The following is a 27,181-nucleotide window of genomic DNA, read 5'->3' on the forward strand; positions in this document are numbered from 1 at the left end:
AGCCCAGCATTTCTCATGATGTAGTCTACATATAAGTTAAATAAGCAGGGTGACAATATACAGCCTTGACGTACTCCTTTTCCTATTTGGAACCAGTCTGTTGTTCCATGTCCAGTTCTAACTGTTGCTTCCTGACCTGCATACAGGTTTCTCAAGAGACAGGTCAGATGGTCTGGTATTCCCATCTCTTTCAGAATTTTCCACAGTTTATTGTGATCCACACAGTCAAAGGCTTTGGCATAGTCAATAAAGCAGAAATAGATGTTTTTCTGGAACTCTCTTGCTTTTTCGATGATCCAGCGGATATTGGCAATTTGATCTCTGGTTCCTCTGCCTTTTCTAAAACCAGCTTGAACATCTGGAAGTTCACGGTTCACATACTGCCGAAGCCTGGCTTGGAATATTTTGAGCATTACTTTACTAGCATGTGAGATGAGTGCAATTGTGCAGTAGTTTGAGCATTCTTTGGCATTGCCTTTCTTTGGGATTGGAACGAAAACTGACCTTTCCAGTCCTGTGGCCACTGCTGAGTGTTCCAAATTTGCAGGCATGTCGAGTGCAGCACTTTCACAGCATCACCTTTGAGGATTTGAAATAGCTCAACTGGAATTCCATCACCTCCACTAGCTTTGTTCATAGTGATGCTTTCTAAGGCCCACTTGACTTCACATTCCAGGATGTCTGGCGCTAGGTGAGTGATCACACCATCGTGATTATCTGTGTCGTGAAGATCTTTTTTGTACAGTTCTTCTGTGTATTCTTGCCACCTGTTCTTAATATCTTCTGGTTCTTTCAGGTCCCTACCATTTCTGTCCTTTATCGAGCCTATCTTGGCATGAAATGTTCCTTTGGTATCTCTAATTTTCTTGAAGAGATCTCTAGTCTTTCCCAATCTGTTGTTTTCCTCTATTTCTTTGCACTGATCGCTGAGGAAGGCTTTCTTATCTCTCCTTGCTATTCTTTGGAACTCTGCATTCAGATGGGAATATCTTTCCTTTTCTCCTTTGCTTTTCGCTTCTCTTCTCTTCCCAGCTATGTGTAAGGCCTTCTCAGACAGCCATTTTGCTTTTTTGCATTTCTTTTCCATGGGGATTGTCTTGATCCCTGTCTCCTGTACAATGTCACGAACCTCTGTCCGTAGTTCATCAGGCACTCTGTCTGTCAGATCTAGTCCCTTAAATCTATTTGTCACTTCTACTGTATACTCATAAGGGATTTGATCTAGGTCATACCTGAATGGACTAGTGGTTTTCCCTTCTTTCTTCAATTTAAGTCTGAATTTTGCAATAAGCAGTTCATGATCTGAGCCACAGTCTGCTCCTGGTCTTGTTTTTGCTGACTGTATAGAGCTTCTCCATCTTTGGCTGCAAAGAATATAATCAGTCTGATTTCGGTGTTGACCATCTGGCGATGTCCACGTGTAGAGTCTTTTCTTGTGTTGTTGGAAGAGGGTGTTTGCTATTACCAGTGCGTTCTCGTGGCAAAACTCTATTAGCCTTTGCCCTGCTTCATTGGTTGTATGTTATTCTTAGTAGATAGATATAGCTATTTTTTTTAATATTAAAAGCGCCATGAGTTTACACTGATATTTCCAATTTAAGATTATGGAATTTTTAATTCTTTAATTTTATTCTGTATCTCTTTGTAGAAAAATCTTGATTCTTAAAATAATAATTGCTTATTTGTTCTATCGTATATCTATATAATAGTTTCAAAAATTTTACATGAATTTTACTAGTAACAAAATTTGTAAATGAAGTTTTATAACTTCATTTATGATTTCCTTATATTTTCTTTTGTCCTAGAATATACATTTCGTGAGAAATACATAGTCTAAATATTGTGTTTTAAAGTTACTTGAGGGGGACTTTCCAGGTGACACAGTGGTAAAGAATCTGCCTGCCAGTGCAGGAGATGCAAGAGACATGGGTTCAAGCCCTGGAGTAGAAAATGGCAAGCTGCTTCAGTATTCTTGTCTGGAAAATTTCATGTACAGAGGAACCTGGAGGGGTACAATCCATGGAGTCACAAAGATTCAGACACAACTGAGCATACACACACAAAGTTATTTGAAGTAATTAGCTTCCTTTGGTTATGTAACCAGCTTGACATACCTTCAGATGTATTTGTTTTCTTTCTCTTCAGTTTGGAAAAATTGCTTCTTTTTTCTCTTTTTAGTATAAGTTTATGTTTTAATTACAAAAAAGTTCAGTGATTCCATTCTTCTGTCCATTAGTTAATAGATAAATTTTTGTTTCCTTTTTAGCTTTTGGCTTCTTTTTAAAATACTAGATATGTATATATTTACATTTTTACCCTTGTGTTATGCAGAGTTAACATACTGTATGTATTGTTCTATGCTTTGCATTTTTTAATTTAAAATTATATCTTGAAAATCATTCTATATCATTATAGAGAAATACTCCTCATTCTTTTCTATGACTGGATTATATTCCATCATCTAGATAAATGTAAATAACTAACATTCATGAAAATGTCTATCATTCTTTTGCTGTTACAAATAATAATGTATTGCATATTCTTATACATGATTCATTTTATTTCATGTTCCTGGAGGTGAGATTGATGGGTCAAAAACTTAATGCATATGCAGTATTAACAATTTTTACCAAATTCTTCTTAGCACTTATCTGACCATTCTCCTTTCTTGCCAACAGTAGTATGAGAATTGTTGTTTTTTCAGTCTTACCAACAAAATATGTTGCAGAATTACTTTTAAATTATTGAGGTTTTTCCTGCCACATGGACATTGTAAATTAGTGTGGTGAATTCACAAGAGGACTAGCTTATGTTAAGAATTATTGGAAACGGTGTTGGGGTGGGGAAGAGATATGTGTTTGACCACCCAGCACCATGGTTCTAAACTGGGCTGGCAGGGAGGGGGCAAAGTGGCGGCAGATGAGATTTTAAGTTTACATTTACTCTGCAGATATATTTGGTTGTCTCTGTTTTGTTTTTTTTTAGGATCATTTCCTCTTCTATTCCTCACTTTGGCTGGAAGATAGGTTTTATCTCCTGTTTCCCAATGTTTATTCACTTTATAATAGCTTTGTATGGCTTTAGCAAATGACTCTCAAGATGACAACCAGCTTACTGATGCATCTAACTAGATGGTCTGTTTTTTTTTCTTCTCCTAAAATGCGTTTTTGCAGGAAACAGAATGCGATCTTGTTCTTCAAGCCCTGAATCATACTGTTAATAGAGTTCATCTTTCCTATAGTATCAAATATCTATAACTTATGAATATTGTACGACTACCCTGTGATATAAATGTAACTTAATATATCAATAATTCTCTTTAATAAAAGTGCTAGCAAGTAATTGTTTTATTTTTATAAGTAGAATATCCAGTTATAATGATCTTTTTCAATCACTGAGGGGAATTGGGAATACTGTTTCAGAAATACACATATATCTTTATCCAAAGAAGACATACAAGTGGCCAGCAGGCACATGAAAACATGCTCAGTATCACTAATTATTAGAGAAGTGAAAATCATAACTACAATGAAGTACACCCCACACCGATCAGAATGGCCATTATCAAAAAGTCTACAAATAATAAATACTGCAGAGGGTATTGAGAAAAAGGAACCTTCCTACACTGTTGGTGGGAATGAAATTGGTGCAACCCCTATGGAGAATAGTATGAAAATTCCTTAGGAAACTAAAAATAGGGTTATCATACGATCCAGCTATTCCACTCTTGGACTTATAAATCTGGAGAAAATTCTAATTTGAAAAGACACATGTACTCCAGTGTTCATAGCAGCACTATTTATGATAGCCAAGTCATGGAAGCAACCTAAATGTCCATTGACAGATAAATGGAAAAAGAAGGAACTGTGTGTGTGTGTGTGTGTGTGTGTGTGTGTGTGTGTGTACACAATGGGATATTCGCCATAAAAAAGAATGAAATAATAATGCTTTTTGCAGCAGCATGGATGAACCTGGAGATTATCATAGTAACTGAAGTAAGTCAGATAAAGACAGCTAATTATGATATTATTTATATGTGCAGTCTAAAAGAAATGGGGCAAGTGAACTTATTTACAAAACAGAAATGACTCATAGATATAGAAAACAAACTTATGGTTACCAGAGGGGAAAGGGGGAGTATGATAAATAGGGAGTTTTGGATTGACGTATACACGCTACTGTATATAAAATAGATACACCACAAGGACCTCATGTATAACACAAAGTGTGTGCATACACATCCCAGTCATGTCAGACTCCTTGCAACCCTGTAGACTGTAGTCCGCCAGGCTCCTCTGCCATGGGATTTTCCAGGCATCAATACTGGAATGGGTTCATTTTCTCTTCCAGGGGTCTTTCTGACCCAGAGATTGAACCTGCACCTCCAGCATTGACAGGAGTATTCTTTACCCCTGAGCTACCTCAGAAGCCCATAACACAAGGAACTATGTATTCAATATCTTGTAATAATCTGTAATGGAAAATAATATGAAAAAAAAATTGGGATTAGATTTTATAGGCTTATTTTTTGGAATAATCTTTTATTTTTATCTTGAAATAAATCCATATTATTGCCTGTTTGTCACTAGACTTTCTACAGATTAGCTCTTTGTTTTATTTTTGCTTTCCCCTAGCCTCACTTTTTTAACTAGTTAATTGTGCCTAAGAGTGTATCAGTAATTCAGTTATTTGAACTGAAAAAAAACAATGAGTCAGGAGAAGCACCTTATTCTGAAGATATCACAACTTTCTTTTTATCATTAATTTGTCTATTTCAAGAATAGATATCATGAACAGGCATTTTAAAATAAGATTCCTATTTCAATGAATAATGTTAATGGCTCTTTTAGTTCCAGATTTGATCCAGTGTGTTCCTTTTGTAGTAATTAATTTTTGAAGTGTAAATGCAGATTTTAATTTTAAAAAATGAATGTCAATTTGGGAAGAAGAGTGCTCCATGAGCATCATGGGAGAAAGTACGGAGTATAATTCTCTTCCAGATGGCACCCCTACAGGTGAGGCAGCAGCCTGTGAAATTACAGTCTGAATCACACTGCAGACGATCAGGGCATTTGGAGCAAAGCCTTCTGATATCAGTAATAAATGACTTGTTCAGAACCAAGGACAATTCCCAGGAAATTAAAGCCCATTCTGTCACGTAGGGAGCCTATAGTAAAATGAAGTTTAGCAAAGTGGAAAGTTGAGAGAAAGGACAATAATTGCGAGCAGTCCATATATGAATCTTTTCATCTGCTAATATACTTAACCAGACATTTTAATTTATCTCACAAATATTAAATTTTGTTTCTACATATAGTATATTCATGGATTTTCTAAAGTAATATTTTTCACAGTGAATGCTGGATAACAGCCACTTGCCAAGTAAGCTTTCACTCTGAAATATTATCAATCAGGTACCTCGTTTAATATGTGCTGGGTATTTTTTATTTTAGAACACCAAAGTCCTTAGTTACAAACGTAGTATAATATAATACAAATGTGTGTGATAAGTCATGTCCTACTTTTTGCAACCCCATGGACTGTAAGCCCACTGAGCTTCTATGTCTGTGGGATTTTCCAGGCAAGAATACTGGACAGTGTTGCCGTTTCCTCCTCCAGGGGATCTTCCTGAACCAGGGATCAAACCTGCATCTCCTGTATTGGCAGGGGGATTCTTTACCACTGAGCCACCTGGGAAGCCCCATAATATAATATGAATACCAAGTCTTATTTTTACTCAGGTAAATCAATAAGAAGCAACATAGAATAGTTACTCAGAACTTGGCCTCTATAGTCAGATAGACCAGGGTTCAAATGCTGACTCATTCAACTGTTTCTTTAACTGTGAACTTTTTTTTTAAGTCTTATGATTTTAGGTTATTTAACATGTCTAAGCCTTAGTTTCCTTGTCAGCTGAATGAAAATAATAGCATGTGCTTTAGGGACGAATTAAATAAGATATTCCATAAAGGACACTTAATATTACTGTGATTATATTTACCACTATTAACATTTGAAAATTAATTTTGGAAAGCAAAACAGCATTTTAAAATAAACAGTTTTCGTTAAAGTGCCACGGTAGAGGACAAAGCAGAATAAAGAGATGGAGTTTGGTGGGGAAAGAAGATATTTAATATGGAGAATCCAGAAAATCCTTTTTGAGGACGTAGTAGTTGAACAGATATCCAGATACTAAGTGAAATAAATGACTAGTAAAATTGTCAGTCTACATCAAGTATTCAGTAATGTGGGTTGAATTTTCCGTGGTGGTCCAGTGGTTAGAGGGGCTTCCCAGGTGGCTCAGTAGTGAAGAATCTGCCTGCCAGTGCAGGAGACACAGGTTCAATCTCTGGGTCAGGCAGATTCTGCTGGAAGAGGAAGTGGCAACCCAATCCAGTATTCTTGCCAGGTTAATCCCGTGTCCTGAGGAGCCTTGTGGACTAAAGAGTCCACGGGTTTGCAAAGAGTCAGACCCAATTGAGTATGCATGTACGCCAGTGGTTAGGACTCAGCATTTTCACTGCCAGGGCCTAAGTTTGATCCCTGACAGGGGAACTAATATCCCACTAGCTGCAAAATTAGACCATAATTATAATAATGTGGCATATTTAGTAGATAGGCTAAATATGAATATGTGTAATCTGTTGTTGTTTTGAAGAAATGCTATTCTACTGATTTGCTAGTTCAGTTGATCTTTACCATAAATTTTAGAAAAGTACTTTGACAGAATAGAGCCCTTGTCATATACTTATACTAGAAATATCTTGTTGTTGTTCAGTGGCCAAGTCGTGTCCAATTCTTTGTGACCCTGTGGACTGCAGCAAGCCAGGCTTCCCTGTCCCTCACCATCTCCTGGAGTTTGCCCAAGTTCATGTCCATTCAAACATCTTGCTACAGAAACGAAAAAAGGTATTATCAGAAATAGATACAGGGTCTTCCCTGGTGGCTCAGTGGTGAGGAATTCGCCTGCCAGTGCTGGAGAGACAGGTTTGAGCCCTGTTTTGGGAGGATCCCACATGCCACAGAGCAATTAGGCCCATTTGCCACAACTGTTGAGCCTGTGCTCTAGAGCCCGGGATCTGAAACTGCTAAAGCCCCCCCGCCCTCCCCCCAACCAGAGCCCGTGCTCTGCAACAGAAGCCACCACACTGAGACCGTGTACCACAGCTAGAGAGTGGACCCTGCTCGCTGTAACTAGGGAAAAGTGCAGCAGTGAACATCTAACACAACCAAAAATAAACAAAATTATTTTTAAAAAACAAAGAAATAGATTTAAAGTATTCTTTTTAATTATACACCAATGAAGAGAGAAAAAGGAGGGGGGGAAGGAATGGGAAAAGAAGTAAGCCTTCTGTTTCTACCATTTTAGCCCAGTTCTATCCTATAGTAGCAGACCCCATATGACTTCTGCCAAAATAGAGTCGTGTGATACAGTCTTTAATAGGTTTTATGTGTTAACTCTGTGCCAGGCACTGTGCTAAACCCTTTACATGTATCAACAAAAACATTTGATTATCTGCTTTCAGAAATTCTCCTACCTGATGTTGGCTCACTCTAAAAAATGTGACATAAAGGCATGGCATCTAGGAAAGGATGTTCATGCTTCGAGGGATGATCATCCTTTTGTTTGCTTGCCCTCTATCTCAGGTTGAGTTTGGTTAGCAGCATTTAGAAGTGAATCTTAAAGCCAGTGTTTATGATCAGATCTGAAGATTGTCCAGAGTTATTTTTCCAACTACATATCCTAAAATAAGTCACTTATCCTCACTAGTACTGATTTCTCTGATGTGAAAATTAACGTTGTTTAAATAGTTAGAACCTCAGAAGCTCTAATATTGTTTGATCAGGATTCTGGGCTTCGCTTAAGGTAATCATTATGGGGTATGTGGAAAAGTGCTTATTGGTATTTTTTATTTTGAATGGAAGTAGACATATAGGAAATTCTTAAGTATAAATACCAAACTTCAGAGGATTAAGAAAAATTGACATTTTTAACCCAGGGAAAAAAAATCTCTCTGAGAACCTTGAAGTTGGAATTGGCACTAATTTGGCCAACCTGATCAGATTATTTTGATGGGGTTAAAAATTTTGTTTATGATTTTAAAGAAATTTCAAGCATTTTAAAGAAGGGTCTTCTTATTTTTTGTATGCACACACATATAAATAGTCTTGGATAGTCTGGAAAAAAGTGACTCCTGGGGAAAAAGGAAAAGGAATTTTAGTTCTGACTCAAGGATTTTTAATAAAGGACCATTCACTAAGTAAATACTATATGATTCTGAAGAATCTGGTAAATCTTCCTTCTCTAATGTATTAAACATGATTTAAAAAATCTCAGTAGCCTTAACAAATATATTTTTAAGTAGTTCTTATTCTTTTTAGTTAAACTGGTAAGATTTACTGCTGTAGACCCTTTTACATTTGTTAACATATTTAGGTCTCACAACAGCACTGTGATATAGAATACCATTGTTATTGTCACTTTTGTTATCATGCATGTATCCATGCATACTCAGTTGTGTCCAACTCTTTGAGACCCCACGGGCTGTAGCTTGCCAGACTCCTCTGTCCATGGGATTTCCCAGGCAAGAATACTGGAGTGGGTTGCCATTTCCCTCTCCAGGGGAATATTCTTTTTTTTTTTTCCAGGGGATCTTCTGGACCCAGGGATTGAACCTGGGTGTCCTGCATTGCAGGCAAATCTTTACTGTCTGAGCCACTAGGGAAGTCCAAATCCTTAATTTTCCTAAGTAAATACGTTAATAAAAGAGTTTTGTTGCTAAGTCTGTTTTGTAGGCAGTTATTTTCTTATCAATAAATTAGTGAGTTGGGGGGAAAAGGTAAATGTCAGTGTAGAGTCACTAGCAGCAGTTTAATTAGGTTCCGTTATAAGTGATTCAAACATAGCTGTATTTTCTATAAACTTAAATTTGCTATTAATCTCTTGGGGAAATTACCCATTCTGGTTTTGCAGGTTTTTCTGGTTGTAGAGAAATCTTTGAAACATCCTGGTTCATTGTGTTGTATATTGATCCTGTTAGACACTTAGTTTGTGCACAGGGCAAATGAATGAAAACAGTTTTGTTACACAGTGCTGACATGAAGGAGGTAACACTCGTATTCGTTCACCTTTATGCTAATAAGCACTGTACCGAAGACTTAACTTTTCCTACTCTTCAGGACTATTGGGGACTGGGCCTCAGAAGAAGACTAGTAGAAACTGGCTTTGATCTCTCATAATTACTTTATCATTTCTATAATAAACTGTGTAGCATACTACTAGAATGTGCTGTGTATGTGACAGTGATACAGTAAGTCCCCTACATACGAACCTTCAAGTAGTGAACTTGGAAAGATTCAAATGTTCCTAGCTATCACACTGTACTACTGTATTTTTCAAGGTGCTTTACTGTAAGAGTAAAAATGTTTTCTTAATTTTTTGTTTTTTATGTTTTATTTGTATGAAATGTATTATAAACCTTTTACAGTACAGTACTATATAGCCAGTTGTGTTAGCTTGTTACTTAGGCTGATTTTGTTGGATTTACAAATCGGACTTACAACCGCGCTCTCAGAATGGAACTGGTTGGTATGTAGGGGACTTACTGTAGTGGTGAGTTATCTTTTCATTTGTGCTGTGATTATCCTTTCTTGGTGAAGGAGTCAGTACTGTTCTCAAGAATTTGGAGTGCACTGGGGCCAAGTTTCACGCAATGTGTTTCAGACAACAGAGTTGTGCAAGATGTTATACATGTTACATAGGAAAAGAAAGGTCTCTAGTCAAAAAGTGGGCAATACTTATTTAAAATATGTTAAGCCATATTCTTCACTGTGACACTTTTCAGAACTTGTTAATGTGCTGTTGTGCATTATGAATCTCTCCGAGGAGGCTAGAGCATCTGATCTTCCTCACCTCTTTGATTAAAAGTCCCCTCCCCTCTTTTTTTTTTTTTTTAAATTCTTCGAAGAGAATGTCTTTGGGGGGAAAATAACTTTGGGAAAAGATATTCTAGACCAGTTTCTCAGCCTTAGCCCTATAAGATCAGACATTTGTTTGTTTGGGAGGCCATCCTGTGCCAGTAAAAGACGTTTATCAGTAAAGGACGTTTACCTCCCACATATTTGTGACAATCAAAAATGTTCTCCAGGGGCAAATAGAACTGTTGGTGTAGATTCATACTGCAGTATTCCAGGAAGTTATACAACACATTAGCAATTTCTATGTGAAACTTTGCTTTTAATGGGGAAGAAACAATAGTCTAGGAAGTGGAAACACAGGTGGAAAAGGTTCATTACATTCTACTGTAATAAACATTCTGGATCCACTTTGTACCCTGGCTTGATTTAATTATATTACATGGAGAATTTCCTGCAAAAAGTAATTTCAAACTTTGAAGACTATTATATGGTAGAGACAAAAAAAATTATTTTTTGCTAAAATAGTAGCCTAGGTATTTAAAGTTATCTGCTTATGATGATATTGCACATTTCTGAAAACCACTTTTTCCTCTTTATTTATATAGGGCTACTTTCTCCTCTTTGAGTCTATGTTAGATTCTGTCCTTTATGCAAAGAACAAATACTTGGCAAAAGGAGGATCGGGTGAGTATAAAATTCTAGTTTTAGTAATCTAACTTTAGTGTGGCAGAACCAAATGAACCTTTGGATTTCAAATAAACTATGCATGACTGAGAAAGTTCCCAATAGAGATGAAAGATGTTTCCATTAGAGGAAGCTTTAAGACATTTGTTTAGTGTACTGTTGATAGTAGAACATTATATTGATATAAGATATGCAGGATTCCCAAGTTAATGGTATTCTCGCCAACACTTCTAATAAAAATACTAAGAACTAGATTTGGAAGCTTTTTGATATTCAAATAAAAATCTAACAGCCTTTTGATTTGTTTGTTTGTTTGCTTTTATGACATTTAGTTGTGGTTTTTCCCCAAAACAGTGTTTCATACTAGGTTGAAAATCATTCACTTTGGTAGCAAATTTTCCATGACTTCACTAAATGTATAAACCTGTCTTCCCTGTGATTTAACAAGAACATTTAAATATTGGTTTCTGTTAAATTTATAAAGCACCATGTACCAGTCAGTATTTTTGAATAGATCCCAATAAATATGGAAGGCTTCCTTTTAATATCCATGGTGAACTTTTACTCATATTATCTGTATACTCAGTGAGATTGTGTTTTATAGACTTTCTGCTGTAAACAGTTGTATACAAATAGAGTGTCCTCAGGATTATGTTTTTCTCATCTTTGACTCTGGAGCTATACAGCTCCTGGCATATAGATAGAACATAATATGTGTTTGTTGCATTGAATCATTAAAACTGAGTTGAAAAGCATCTGTCTCCCTTCACTCACCTTTCCCTGGACCTTCCCTTTCTCAAAGCTTTAGAATTGGTAAATCATTTCTGTGGTCAGAGTATAGTTGATAAAACTGCTATATAAAAGTAGATGAAAAGGAGGATACATTTTGAACTGATATCATAAAGCACTTGAGCATACATATGCCTCCTGCCCATTCATGTTCTATGAAATTACTTTGGCAGTAAAAATCAGTAAGGCTAAAACAGAAAGTGCACAGAAAATTCTCCAGTACAACTGAGTTCTTTTTATAATAGCATTTAAGTGGATTGCCTTTCTTTTGCAAAAATGCTGTCATTTTATCACTATTTTCTGTAACCATTTCAAGATATGTTTCTGATTTGTGACATGAATGTGGCTAGAATGTTTTAGATATATTTTACTCTGTAATAATTGGCTATATCTTTCAATAATTGCAGTGGGTTTTTTTTTTTTAATGACAACTATACTTAATGACTAAAAACTAATATTATCTACTATTTGTCTACTAGTTGCCAAATAATACAGTCTACCTTTATTTATTGTATTACATATAATCATCACAACAGCCCTTTGAGATTTTAGAAACATAGATGTCCTGGATGGTACATTTAAATATCCAAGCCTTGAACTTGTTTTTCTAAACACAGATCTGCCAGACTCGACTATTCATGTTCTATTCACTGTCCCTTGTTGTATCTTTACTAAAGGGAATTTTTTTGATTCTTATTCTTGCCTTGAAGTTGTTTCAGGGAAGATTCAGAAAACTGTTTCCACACCTCCCTGAGTGGTGTTCATTGATCTTACTGAAGGACTGACTGCAGCTTAATAGATTTAAATTGAATTCTCGATGAAATTCATTAAGAACTTAAAGCCATGTGAATAAAGAGGTTATAGCTGAAACAGTGGCAGAGCTATTTTCCATCATTGTAGGGATAAAGTAGAGACACATAAGTCTGTTTCTTTCCATATTTTTATATAGCTGCTTTTAGCACTCAGATTTTCTAGGGGTGTATTAAAGAGAGGTCAGCATTTAACTGCATCAGTGGTGCTATTGAATGTTACTTGTCAACAAAGTAGGAAAAGACAGAAAAGGGTAACATGAAGTGGTTTAGCCTATTTTGTGTATTTGAGCATGCTTCGATGAATATCGTCAGTCATCTAGATGCTCATTCTTTTGTTGCAAACAAAAGTTTTACGTTTTTCTTAATGAAAGATTTACTAAGCAATTAGTAGTGTAAAGATTTAAGAAAGAATAACTGAATTATGAGAAACAGACTATTGAAGACTATATAAGAATGAAGGGACCACAATTTATTTTTACAGGAATCTTAGTTCAATTTATGTCTCATTTTATATATAATGGCATGGCCTTTATAAAACATAGTCAGCCAATAACTTAAGTATTCACTCTCCTAATCACCAAGTAATTCCACAGTACTTTAGAGGTGCTCATTTTCTGCTGTTATCACTAATAAAAGTGAAGTTCCGTGGGGATTCCCTGGCAGTCCAGTGGTTAGGATGCGATGTGCCTACTGCTATATGCCCGTGTTCAGTCCTCGGTTGGGGAACTAAGATTCTGTGTGCCATGTGGTGAGGCCAAATAAAAAAAATAAATGAATTTTTTTTAAGTTTTGTAAAGTTACTGAAAGTGAGTTTACTACTTTCTGCTTATTATTAGATTACCAATTGTATATCAGAAATGTAGTGTTTTTACATTCAACCAACCAAAAAATCAGAAGGAAAACCAGGAAAATATTAGATCATGACCATTGCATATTTTTACAAGGAATTAAGTTGAAAACCAATGTATATTTTAGGATTGAAGCATAGATATAAATGTTTTATACACTAAAAGTGTCAAGATACCTTCACGGGCTTATCTTTAATAGGAATTTATGGAATTCATTATTTCATAATTTGAGGGTTGGCTGTTTATGTCGTTTAAAATTGACAACTCAAATAATAGCATTATAAGTACATTTAGCACTACAAAGGTAATATTAGAATGATACTGTTGATTAAAATTGAATGGTGAGGCTTGTGGTCATCAATCCTATCTGTGTCTTGATTGTGGTGGTGATTGTATAACTGGTGTATTTATCAAAACACATAGGATTATACACCAAAAAGGGCAAAGAGAGTGAGTTTTACTGCATGTAAACTTTACCTCAGTAGAATTGACTTAAAAAAAAAAAAAATGAAGCAGTATTACCTCCGTCAGGTCAAATGAATCATGATATAATTTGATTTCTAGCTATTTTGAAAAATAAAGCTGTGTACTAACTTTATGCCCACTTCTGTAATTTTTGTTAGTATTATCAATATATCTCTCTATAACTAAAAAATAATTGGGTGATTAAGAAGAGGAAAGGAAAGGGGAAGAAGAAATACACTAACTTTACCATTGCTCGTGATAGGAGATTAGTAAATACTATTAAAAAGAGACAAACAGAAGATATTCTGTAAGGTTTTAATTATAAAGTTAGGTATTAGAACAAAAAAGGCAGGCTTCATAAATAAAAGAATTAATACTTAAGAAAAAAGGAAAAAGATCGTGCAGTTGAGCTACTTAAAAAACAAAATAAAACAAAAACTGCAGATACAGAGTAACATAAAATGATAGGAACAAGAAAAATTTTCATATCAATAATGTAAATGATCTAAACTAATTGAAAGAGAATTTTAGGTTGGAACACAAGAGAAAACCTGATTCTATGGTACACCTAAAACAAAATTACATAGAAAAGTCAGGACAAAAAAAGATACTCAAGCAAATAAGAAAAAACAATTATGATATTGATACCTAACAAAAGGGAATTGGGGCAAAATATATAATTAATCATAAAAATAGGGCTTAGCACTAAGGAGCAAAATCATGCCCATCTTCATAGCTACTGAAAAGGTTGATGTATATAAAATACATGAACAATCTGAAAGTTTGGTTGAGAATGGCATACGTAAGTTGTTTGTTTCTGAGAATCTCCCCATGAAATATATTCTCATTATAAAAGGGAAAAGAGGAAATTCCTCTGTAGAAGCCTAGCAGACTCCACTTTTAGTCATAATCAGAGTTGGCATCCTCCAGAATTGGACTAATTGATACTGTTGGAGCACAAAGAAATGATTTGTTGCTTTGAAACTTCCTCAGAACTGGTAACAGTTTTGTAAAATTATAGTGTTGCATAAAAATGTAGGGGCCCTTTAAAGGAGTCATCTTCTCTGGTATTGGAAAAGAATGTTATTTTCATTGCCTTTCATTACAAGGAAAATCAGTTTTCTTCCCCCCCTCATACAGTCAAAACAAAACTCAGCTTCCTTATGAGGTCCTTCATAGTATACCACTTCTCTAATTTATAAATTATCAGGATTATCAAGTTGCAAACTTTGTTTATGCAAAGCAGAGTTACTAAGACAACCATTTCCTAAGTCATTATTTCCTAATCTTGACAGACCATCACAATGTCTGGGACCTTTTATTAAAATTACGGATACTTTTGAACCAAAAACTCAAGGAATCGTCCTGTTTTTAGAATTTATTTAAGGTGTACACAGTAGTGGGCTTCTGTGGTGGTTCAGTGGTAAACAATCTGCCTGCCCAGCAGGAGACTCAGGTTGGATCCCAGGGTCGGAAAGATCCCCTGGAGAAGGAAGTGGCAGCCCACTCCAGTATTCTTGCCTGGGAAATTCCATGGACAGAGGAGCCTGGAGGGCTACTGTGCATGGGATCGCAAAGTCTGACATGACTTAGCAAGTAAACAGCAACAGTACACAGTAGTAGGTATTGCTGCCTCTGAAAAGTAGACAGAGATTTAGGTGTGTATAATTAGTGGAGCCTCGGTCATGGACTCGTGCCTAACTCGCAAGGGAGGGAAAGCAACTTTTTCTCGTTTTCAGCTTCTGTAGAAGAAAGGACATCTGCCTCGTAACAGGAAATCTCACCAACAGTTCAGAAGAGGGCAGCAGAACAGAGTGGCAGATACATACATTGGAACCCTGGCCTATGCTAGTAAGAAATTGCCTCTGTTATGAAATACAGGTTTACAAATGCCTTTCCCTCGCTGTTTCCTGTTCTGTGGAAAGCTGAACTCTAGAGTGTACTCACTCCTCCATTTCTGCTTAGTTGCTCTCCTTTTTAGTGTCTCTTTTTGCTTTATCACCTCATTCCTTTACTCAGATGGAATGGGTAAGGCAGAACGTTCCCATTTTCCTCACTTTGCCCTGAAGTTTTATTAATCTCTAATCTTTCTCAATGCTTTTCTCTTTCCTCATTCTTCTCCAACAGGTGCTCATTATGGCAGTTGAGTTCCTCTTTCCTTTTTCTCTGTTTGAAAAGCACAAAATGTGGCATCATGAATAATGGAAAGCACAAAATTTTGCAGTTAGACCTCGAATTAAATCCCTGCTTCATCAGATGACTAGTTACCTAGTTAGCTGATTAAGAACAGTAATTTGGGCAAGTTACTTTATTCCTCTGTACTTCAGTGTCCTTATCTGAAAAATGATTATAATCTAGCTTTATAGAAGCAGTCAAAAGTCTAAATGAGGTGCTTGACATAAAGTAGTTGCTCAATAAACATTAATTCCACTCTTGAATTTTAGCTGATAAACATGAGATTCATGTTAAGTTTATACATTCTAAAAGTTTGCAATCAATTTAGGCATTTTCACCTGCCTTTTGTATAGTGCTTGACTTTTACATAACTTATCTCAGTATAATCAGTCACTGACTCTGTGTCATAATGCTTAGAGGTGTCCTTCAGTATTTCCATAATTCACTGTGTACTTCCTCATCTTCAGATTCGTTTTTCCCACATTTATTATTTTGGTTTTGTTCAGTGATAGTGCAATACTATCATTTTCTACCTTTTTTTAGTATAATTTTTCAGTGTATATTACAGCAACAATTTAGCCTAGCTAAGCTTTAGTGTGGGCCCAGTCAGTATTTATTACAAGTTGATGATGAGAAAATGTTCCAATTTCCAAATAAACAGTTGATTTTTAAGATAATCTTATTATATAAATTGAAATTAATTTTTTAAAACTTTGCAATTATTTGATGACGTAGTTACCTAGTAGTTTATTTTCCTTTATGTATGACAGTCATTTTATCATTGGCAATTATTTCACCGAAGTTTTCCTCTATGTGGTTCATATACTGTGAAAAGAACAGCCTGTTTTGACTTATTTATTATCTCCTTTTTGTTATAAACCTTTTCCTTCTCTGGTTATTTATATACAAACAATGATGCTAGTGTTTACTAGGAGTTGTTTCTTCATGCATCTCAGTCTTATCCTTTAGTGTCCAAAAGTTTGTGAGGCATTTCTAAGGGATAAAGGATTTCCCATCTTTATCTGTTGACCATGTGAGCTGATCTAGTGACAAATGAATTCTGGGCAGTGAATCGAGAAGGACACAGATGTCAAAGCCATGAATTTATAAATGGTCTGCTAAGAGAAGGCTTTTGTCCAATCAGCACTTTGTTAATTTCACCTACAAGAAGGAATAATTATTCAATTATGCTTCTATCTGACAAAAATCAGATGACAAATGTGTCAGAACGTGAAGGTGAAGGTTTAGTCAGGATTCTGGCAGGTGGCCCAAGATGTTAGCCAGCTGTGAGGAGGTGGATAAAGAATCAAATTGACCTATAGCATTGATAGCAAGTCTTTCATAAATATTTATAGATCTTACTAACTAAAAGATAAAAACTTATTTCTAAATTCTAACAAATACAGAGGCCATGATTTTTATATCTTTGTGAAATATAGTCAATAAATAGCTTGAAAAAAATTAAATCATATTCCTCTTTAGTCTGTTTCTTCTTATTACTAACATTTTTAAAATTGTTTTTTATTTATTTGTTTTTTTTAAATTGTTTTTTAACAGTTAAAATATGTTATTTTTACTTCCTATAATCTGCTAATTGTGTTAACAATTTTTTTTAATTGGAGGATAATTGCTTTACAGTATTGTGTTGGTTTTTGCCATACATCAACATGAATCGGCCACAGATACACATATGTCCCCTCCCTCTTCAACTCCCCTTCCATCTCCCTCTCCATCCCACCCCTCTGGGTTGTCCCAGAGCACCGAGTTGAGCTCCCTGTGTCACATAGCAAATTCCCACTTGCTATCTATTTTACATATGGTAATATATATGTTTCCATGCTGTTCTCTCAATTCGTCCCACCCTCTCCTTCCCCAGCTGTGTCCACAAGTCTGTTCTCTATGTCTGCGTCTCCGTTACTGCCCTGCAGATTGGTTCATCAGTACCATCCTTCTAGATTCCATGTGCATGCGTTAATATACAATGTCTTTCTGACTTACATTACTCTGTATAATAGGCTCTAGGTTCAACCACCTCATCAGGACTGACTCTAATGTGTTCTTTTTTATAGTTGAGTAATAGTCCATTATATACACACACACACACACCACGATTTCTGTAAGATTCATCTGTCGATGGACATCTAGGTTGCTTTCATGTACTGGCTATTGTAAAAAGTGCTGCCACAAACATTTGGGTACATGCATCTGTTTCAATTATGGTTTTCTCAGGGTATATGCCCAGTAGTGGGATTTTTGTGTCATATGGTAGTTAGACTCCTAGTTGTTTAAGGAATCTCCATACTCTTCTCCATAGTGACTATATCAGTTTATATTCCCACCAATAGCAAGAGGGTTCCCTTCTCTCCACATCCTCTCCAGGATTTATTGTTTGTAGAATTTTTAATGGTGGTCTTTCTGACTGGTGTGAGGTGATACCTCATTGTAGTTTTGATTTCAGTTCAGTTCAGTCACTCAGTCGTGTCCGACTCTTTGCGACCCCATGAATTACAGCACACCAGGCCTCCCTGTCCATCACCAACTCCCAGAGTCTGCCCAAACCCATGTCCATTGAGTCGCTGCTGCCATCCAACCATCTCATTCTCTGCCGTCCCCTTCTCCTCCTGCCGTCAATCTTTCCCAGCATCCGGGTCTTTTCCAATGAGTCAGCTCTTTGCATCAGGTGGCCAAAGTGTTGGAGTTTCAGCTTCAACATCAGTCCTTCCAATGAACACCCAGGACTGATCTCCTTTAGGATGGACTGGTTGGATCTCCTTGCAGTCCAAGGGACTCTCAAGAATCTTCTTCAACACCACAGTTCAAAAGCATCAATTCTTCAGCGCTCAGCTTTCTTTGTAGTCCAACTCTCACATCCATGCATGACTACTGGAAAAACCATAGCCTTGACTAGACGGACCTTTGTTGGCAAAGTAATGTCTCTGCTTTTCAATATGCTGTCTAGGTTGGCCATAACTTTCCTTCCGAGGAGTAAACGTCTTTTAATTTCATGGCTGCAAGCACCATCTGCAGTGATCTTGGAGCCCAGAAAGATAAAGTCAGCCACTGTTTCCACTGTTTCCCCATTTATTTGCCATGAAGTGATGGGACCAGATGCCATGATCTTAGTTTTCTGAACGTTGAGCTTTAAGCCAACTTTTTCACTCTTGTCTTGCACTTTCATCAAGAGACTCTTTAGTTCTTCTTCACTTTCTGCCGTAAGGGTGGTGTCATCTGCATATCTGAGGTTATTGATATTTCTCCCAGCAATCTTGATTCCAGCTTGTGCTTCCTCCAGCCCAGTGTTTCTCATGATGTACTCTGCATTTAAGTTAAATAAGCAGGGTGACAATATACAGCCTTGACGTACTCCTTTTCCTATTTGGAACCAGTCTGTTTTTCCATGTCCAGTTCTAACTGTTGCTTCCTGACCTGCATACAGATTTCTCAAGAGGCAGGTCAGGTAATGTGGTATTCCCATCTCTTGAAGAATTTTCCACAGTTTATTGTGATCCACACAGTCAAAGGCTTTGGCATAGTCAATAAAGCAGAAATAGATGTTTTTATGGAACTCTTGTGCTTTTTCAATGATCCAACGGATGGTGGCAATTTGATCTCTGGTTCCTCTGCCTTTTCTAAAACCAGCTTGAACATCTGGAAGTTCACGGTTCATGTATTGCTGAAGCCTGGCTTGGAGAATTTTAAGCATTACTTTACTAGCGTGTGAGATGAGTGCAATGGTGTGATAGTTTGAGCATTCTTTGGCATTGCCTTTCTTTGGGATTGGAATGAAAACTGACCTTTTCCAGTCCTGTGGCCACTGCTGAGTTTTCCATATTTGCTAGCATATCGAGTGCAGCACTTTCACAGCATCATCTTTGAAGATTTGAAATAGCTTAGCTGGAATTCCATCACTTCCACTAGCTTTGTTCGTAGTGATTGCATTTCTCTAATATCAGAATTGCTTTTTAATTATTTTTAGTAACTGAGTTTTTCCTTATAAAAACAGTGGAAAAGTTATCCTTACTTCTTAATGCTATTACTAATGAGTACATCATATTACTTGATTCAGTGCCTGAGTTCACACATTTCTACAAAAGGCTAGATGGTATTTTAAGTCCACTAAGATTTTTAATAATATTCTAAAATAGAAGAACTCTGTGAACCATGTTAAATGGCTTGAATGTACACTGCCTCATCTCTATTAGGAATATCCATAAGACGCTTGCTCCTTGGAAGAAAAGTTATGACCAACCTAGACAGCATGTTAAAAAGCAGAGATGTTACTTTGCCAACAAAGGTCCGTCTAGTCAAAGCTATGGTGTTTCCAGTAGTCATGTATGGATATGAGAGTCAGACTATGAAGAATGCTGAGTGCCAAAGAATTGATGCTTTTGAACTGTGGGGTTAGAGAAGACTCTTGAGAATCCCTTGGATTGCAAGGAGATCCAACTAGTTAATCCTAAAGGAAATCAGTCCTGAATATTCATTGGAAGGACTGATGCTGAAGCTGAAACTCCAATACTTTGGCCACCTGATGCAAAGAACTGACTCATTTGAAAAGACCCTGCTGCTGGGAAAGATTGAAGGCAGGAGAAGAGGACGACAGAGGATAAGATGGTTGCATGGCATCACCAACTCAATGGACATGAGTTTGAGCAAGCTCCGGGAGTTGGTGATGATGAACAGGGAAGCCTGGCTTGCTGCAGTCCATGGGGTCGCAACGAGTTGAATACCACTGAGGGACTGAACTGATACCTAGTGTCCTGCTTATTTTTGTAGATAAAGTTTTATTAGAAAATAGCCATGCTCATGTATTTATAATCATCTGTGGGGCTTTTACATCATAGCATCAGAGATGAATAGTTTCAGTAAAGACCATATAGGCTACAAAACCTAATACAGTCATTTTATATAAAATGTTTGCTGACCCCTGATCTATTATGTTCCTCTCTAAGGGTGAAATTACAGGACATAATGTTGGAAAGCTTCTATGATGGTCATATTAAGTCTGACAAAGTGTACATAAAAAACTTGGTGGTGGTTTAGTTGCTAAGTTGTGTCCAGCTCTTGCGACCCCATGACTGTAGCCTACCAGTCTCCTCAGTCCATGGGATTCTCCAGGCAAGAATACTGGAGTTGGATGGCATTTCCTTCTCCAGGGGATCTTCCTGACCTAGATATTTAGAGTTGCTTCTATTTCTTCTTCAGTGTTCCTCATCATAAGGACCTGGTTCAGGAAACTAAACATGCATACCTTTCCTATAGCAGATAACTCTTGCTGAATCACCATTTGCAGTAGCATATCTTTTCCTTCGAAGAATTTATATCAATCAGAAATTTAAACACAGTCAAGAGGCTTACCACATTTGTGGAGGAAGAGGAAAATAGAAGTAATTCAGATTACCCAGCAGTCGACTCCAGCCCAGTGCAGCTATCACACCTGACTCGCTTGCAGCTTTAGACAAGACTTGGGAAACTTCTTATCAGTATCCTAGCACCAAGTTTTTTTTCTTGGGTGTCTCAGATGTTAGGTTTGGAAGAAGCAGTTGCTTTGTTGTCAACAGATCTTATCGTGGGCTTTATTTAGAGGATAATTTAGTACTGCTGTCGTTGAATAATAAAATTCCTACAGCTGTGGAAAGTTTGGAGGAAGGAGGGTTATTTCTCTCATGTTTAAGTCTGAAGGCTAATAATAGTGAAATTATTTCTTTTGTTCCTTTGGCACACATGTACTTGATTTCAGTGTGTTGATAGAGTAATGTGTACTTTATATTTTAATTTGCAAATTCCCTAAATGTTGACATTTGAAGGACAAAGTTAATTTTATTATTAGTCCAAAAAAAGAGCATCAATATTGTTTTAAAAATTTTGTGTTATAAAGACTTTTACTTGTTACTAGAAGAGGGTTTCTCACAGCTTTCCTGGTGGCTCAGTGGTAAAGAATCCATCTGGCAGTGCAAAGGACACAGGTTCATTCCCTTATCCGAGAAGATCGCACATGCCGTGGAGCTACTAAGCCCGTGCACCACAGCTGGCTGAGCCTGCGCTCTAGAGCCTGTGCTCCACAACAAAAGAGGCCCCCTCAGTGAGAAGCCCTCGCACCACAACTAGAGAGTAGCCCCCCCGTTCTCCGAAACTATAGAAAATCCCACACAGCAGTGAAGACCCAGCACAGCCAAAACTAAATAAAAAAGAAGAGAGCCTCTGAACACACTATTCCCTTACCTCTCTTAACACTTATCCTCTTGGTATTGAATCCAGATCACCTCTTTTGAATTCCACGTTGTGTATCAGCTGGTAATTGGATATTTTTACCTATTTGTCTAAGCATTAAACTCTCATATTCCTCTTGAGACTGCCCTTATTTTATTCCCTGTTGCCCTGGTTAGTACCATAATTTGCCCAGTCACTAAGTATAAAGCGTGTCATCCTTGACTCTTCCCTGTTTCTCACTTTCATTGCCAGCCTGTCTTACAAGTTCTGCCTCCTAAGCTTACCTTGACTGTATCTCCTCCTTTCCATTCCCACAGCTGTCACTCTACTTCAGATCAGCTGAATTATTACAAGTGCCTCTTACTTTGCCTCTTTCTTAAGTCTTGCTTCCTACCATTTATTCTCCACATTGCACTCCGGGTGGCTTTTCTGAAACCAAAATCTGACCAGGTACTTCCTCATATAAAATTTTTCACTGGCTTATCCTTATTCTCAGAATAAAGTCCAGTTTATTAATGTGGTTTTCTCAGCACTGGCTTTATTTTTTTTTTTGGTTTCTACTTACCTTTGTAGCTTAGTATTCCTTACTTTTTCCTCTCAAGTTGGAGTGTACTATGTCCTTAGATGCCCACTGCCCACCCTACCTAGAACATATCTTCCCCCACCACCCAAACTTACTTGTTCTTCAGCTCTCATCGTAATAATATCCTTGTTCCCCTGCCATGAACAAACCAGAGTTAGCTGGGTTGTTTTTTTTTTCCTGTAGGTCTCTTAGTACCTTATGCTTCCCCTTTCTTAGTTATTTATTACATCACAAATAATTGTCAGTTTATTTGTCAAAATTGTATAAATGTAAGTTTGAGTAGGGACATGTATCCACAGTCTGTAAATTAGAGTAACTTACTGGCACATATTTAGTGTTCATAAATACTTACCTTTTATAATAAGTAAGAGAGGGTAATATGAACTGGTCTCCTGCACAACTATAAAATTCTGTCCCATAATTTTCTTTACATGTCACATACATCTTTAGAAATGACTTGTCTTTACACGTTTCAGAGGAACATATTAAGTAAAAATCTAGTACCTCTTTACAGTCATCATGTTTAATATTAATAAACATGCTTATTTCAAGATTGTGTCATCCTTTTAAAATGATTTGAATAGGAGCTCATCATTGAAATCCTTATGTTAATCTTACGACCCTCCACTGCTAGTAATCAATTGCTAGTAATCTCTACTTTGGATTTGGTATTTCTGTTTAGCCTTAATGATTGTATTTTGTTATAAAGGGAGATAATACTAAATTGTTGGGTGTTTTATTTGTTACAGTCTACCCTGATATTTGCTCTATCAGCCTTGTGGCAGTAAGTGATATGAATAAGCATGCTGATAGAATTGCTTTTTGGGATGACGTCTATGGCTTCAACATGTCCTGCATGAAGAAAGCGGTCATTCCGGAGGCTGTGGTGGATATTTTAGATCCAAAGACACTTATTTCAGACCCCTGTAGTGTTAAGGTGGGTACTTTACTAATTTTCTTTAACGATGTGGCTGTTTTTCTTATTTTTCATTTATGAAGTTAGTGTTTCAAATTAACACGTTGATTTTATGTATGAGTCTTCAAAACTATAATCACTCTTCATTTTAATTAAAGCAACTTGATGTCATAATATTTACCAGTTGACTGTGCCATCCGTTTGGAATCACTTCTCTTTATGTAGTGAAGTTTCTTACACTGAAGGCTTGAATCATTGACTTAGTGAAGGCAGAAAGTCCTGTTGTATTGTCATTTCTGCGTCACCACCACCTCCTGCCCTTAGTTCTAAGTTTCTTATTTACAGCCAGGTTATTCATTCATGTACGTTTCACACAGTTTAACTTCTCATTCAGATTTCTTCCAGCCTTTTCAGATTAAGTAATTATAGTGACTATGTCCATGAAACTAAAACCCTGCTATTTGAATTTTATATTCTTCACCATGTTAATCTCTAGTTTTATTGACAGTTTTGCTATGTAGAATTTGCATGGCTTGAATAATTTTGCAGTTAGTGATACTACTGTTGGTTTTTGTGAAAGACTCCTTAATTTATCTATTTCAGTTGTATAATTAAATAAATATAGCTTGATTAGTGTTAAATTCAGAACATTGTCTTTTTTTAGTCACACTGTTACTTTCATAGTATCAATAGTTATTCTTGGCACAAAGTATTCAATAGATAATCAGTAAAAGTTCATTAATTTTCTTAAGTGGATAAAGTCTTAAATTAATATGTAAAGTTTCTCAACAAGAACAAGCTGATTAAAATTGCGTTCAGCTTTTAAGAAAAAAGATATAGCATGGTTAATGACTATAGGACTGTTCAATGCCCTGGTGCACTGAGTGTAAAAGATATATTTGGATTCTTCCACTCAGAGAAGGGTGTATGGTTATAGCCAACTCAACCTTAAGACAAAACAGAAAGAGAAGGGTCATGTTGTGGTGGTAATTTCTCTAGTTATTTCTTGGCTTAATTCCCCAAAATGCTATGGGTAAATAAAATAGTTGAAATAGAAGATTTAGGACTGATAAACAAAGGTGTTTTAAAAGTATACCTATCCTTTCTCTTTTTGTTTGTTTAGGTAAATGTAGCCTGTTCTGTATTCCCCAATCCTTTTATAAATAAAAGGCAACCACAATTTAGCTTCTTTAAAATTTTCTCACTGTTTAAAATAGAGTAATGCCTCAAGTAGTCGTGTGAATTGTGTTCACTGTGTTATAACCTATTCATGGTCAGCCAGATGCTGATGACAGCCTTCACAGTGCAGCATCCTTTGCTCACACTACTGTACCCGAGTCCATCTACTCTCCATAGTGAAATGGAGAAGGCTTTGAACTAGGACAGAACAGGAAAGTAAGGATATTTGGCCATTTTTTTCCCTGAAGTGAATCTTCATAGTTGATTTTGTTCATTGGTTGGAATTGTTATGGTTGTTCCTAATATCTAACAAACTTCAAATGCATTTACAAAGATGAATTCTAAAACACCTTGTTCTTTTAAATAGCATATGTTTTCAAGTTGGCGTTTCCTACAAAAAAGATTGACTTACCACACATAATTTATTGTGAATGTATACCACTGGTGGTTTACAAAATGATTTTAGTTGAAACACAGGAAAACACTTTTTATTTGAGAGTATTTTAATCTATTTTAGAAAAAACTTTAGCACAACAGAGGCATGATTTGATATATATTATTCTTATAACAAGTCTAAGTAAAAAATACTAATTTGATTGAAAGAAGATGTAATTAAATATTAGTGCTAGTAGCCTTAAGTTTAGAAATAATCCCCAAAGTGGGGTGTGGGTGATTAAAGTTTGCAAAGCATTGGTTTACAGTAATTTTTTTTTCATAAAAAAAATATTTATGTGTTTCTGATTTTGTTTTTATTGTTTTTACTAAATCCTTCCCTCTACTCTTTTTTTAATGCATAGCATATAGATTGTCATACGACATCTATCTCAGATTTGGAATTTTCTTCAGATTTTACCCTAAAAATCATAGAGACATCATTATGCACGGTAAGCTGTTTCATTCTAGTTTCACAAATCTCTCTAGTAGTGTGGTTGATTGGCAGGCTAATGAATTAATTACCAGGCTTGTGATAAATGAAAAAGACTATTGCCTTTGACAGTCTATCGAATCTGTCTGTTGAATAGATCTGTTTTAATAAGTCAGTAGACATCAGAAAGTTGAGAAGAGAAAGTATTAGGAAACCATGTTTACATAGTGATATTTCTTTATAAATTCCTGACTGTTACTTATCATATAATTAATGGAGAGCACTCAACTTTATCTTCATAGACAAAAATGAAATGGCCTGCTCCTCTCACTGACTGTTAACACTCAATTTAGATGGAAATAAGATGATTATTTGGTATAATATCTTATATTCCTCTGAGAAGAATAGTGAAGAAACTGATGGTGTCCCTGTCTTGAAAGATTCAGCCCTCTGTAATAGAAATAAGGAGGTGTTTTAGAAAAGTCAGACAAATCTAGATTCACATTTGGTTCTGCCACTTCATAGTTTGTTACTTTGTTCAGCTTACCTAGGTAATAAGTACTACAGACTAAGTAACTGCTTTAAGAAAATGGTTATTCTTTCTGTGTTGAAGACTAGTTATATAGATTCAGTTCAGTTCAATTCAGTTCAGTCACTCAATCGTGTCTGACTCTTTTGTGACCCCATGAATCGCAGCATGCCAGGCCTCCCTGTCCATCACCAACTCCCGGAGTCTGCCCAAATCCATGTCCATCGAGTCGGTGATGCCATCCAACCATCTCATCCTCTGTCATCCCCTTCTGCTCCTGCCCCCAATCCTTCCCAGTGTTAGGGTCTTTTCCAGTGAGTCAGCTCTTCGCATCAGGTGGCCAAAGTATTGGAGTTTCAGCTTCAACATCAGCTCTTCCAATGAACACCCAGGACTGATCTCCTTTAGGATGGACTGGTTGGATCTCCTTGCAGTCCAAGGGACTCTCAAGAGTCTTCTCCAACAACACAGTTCAAAAGCATCAATTCTTCAGCGCTCAGCTTTCTTCACCTTCCAACTCTAACATCCATACATGACTACTGGAAAAACCATAGCTTTGACTAGATGGACCTTTGTTGCCAAAGTAATGTCTCTACTTTTTTATTATGCTGTCTAGGTTGGCCATAACCTTCCTTCCAAGGAGTAAGCGTCTTTTAATTTCATGGCTGCAGTCACCATCAGCAGTGATTCTGGAGCCCAAAAAAATAAAGTCTGACACTGTTTCCACTGTTTCCCCATCTATTTCCCATGGAGTGATGGGACCAGATGCCATGATCTTAGTTTTCTGAACGTTGAGCTTTAAGCCAACTTTTTCACTCTCCTTCACCTTCATCAAGAGGCTCTTTAGTTCTTCTTCACTTTCTGCCATAAGGGTGGTGTCATCTGCATATCTGAGGTTATTGATATTTCTCCCGGCAATCTTGATTCCAGCTTGTGTTTCTTCCAGCCTAGTGTTTCTCATGATGTACTCTGCATATAAGTTAAATAAGCAGGGTGACAATATACAGCCTTGACGTACTCCTTTTCCTATTTGGAACCAGTCTGTTGTTCCATGTCCAGTTCTAACTGTTGCTTCCTGACCTGCATACAGGTTTCTCAAGAGACAGGTCAGATGGTCTGGTATTCCCATCTCTTTCAGAATTTTCCACAGTTTATTGTGATCCACACATTCAAAGGCTTTGGCATAGTCAATAAAGCAGAAATAGATG

The 27,181-nt window shown here is 36.6% G+C and overlaps 1 protein-coding gene across 4 annotated transcripts in view; it reads left to right on the top strand.

Moving 5' to 3' along the window:
* PRMT3 (protein arginine methyltransferase 3) overlaps positions 1-27,181 on the top strand; it is a 125,163-nt gene that overhangs the window by 56,461 nt on the left and 41,521 nt on the right. For all 4 annotated transcript variants that reach the window (XM_081533746.1, XM_081533745.1, XM_081533747.1 and 1 more), the window contains 3 exons: positions 10,524-10,602; positions 23,234-23,421; positions 25,377-25,463. In XM_081533746.1, coding sequence (XP_081389872.1) covers positions 10,524-10,602; positions 23,234-23,421; positions 25,377-25,463 — 354 coding nt within the window. The remainder of the gene's footprint in view (positions 1-10,523; positions 10,603-23,233; positions 23,422-25,376; positions 25,464-27,181) is intronic.

This window comes from Giraffa tippelskirchi, chromosome 10, assembly GCF_054371585.1.
Source record: "Giraffa tippelskirchi isolate mGirTip1 chromosome 10, T2T-mGirTip1v1.2.pri, whole genome shotgun sequence".
NCBI lineage: Eukaryota > Metazoa > Chordata > Mammalia > Artiodactyla > Giraffidae > Giraffa > Giraffa tippelskirchi.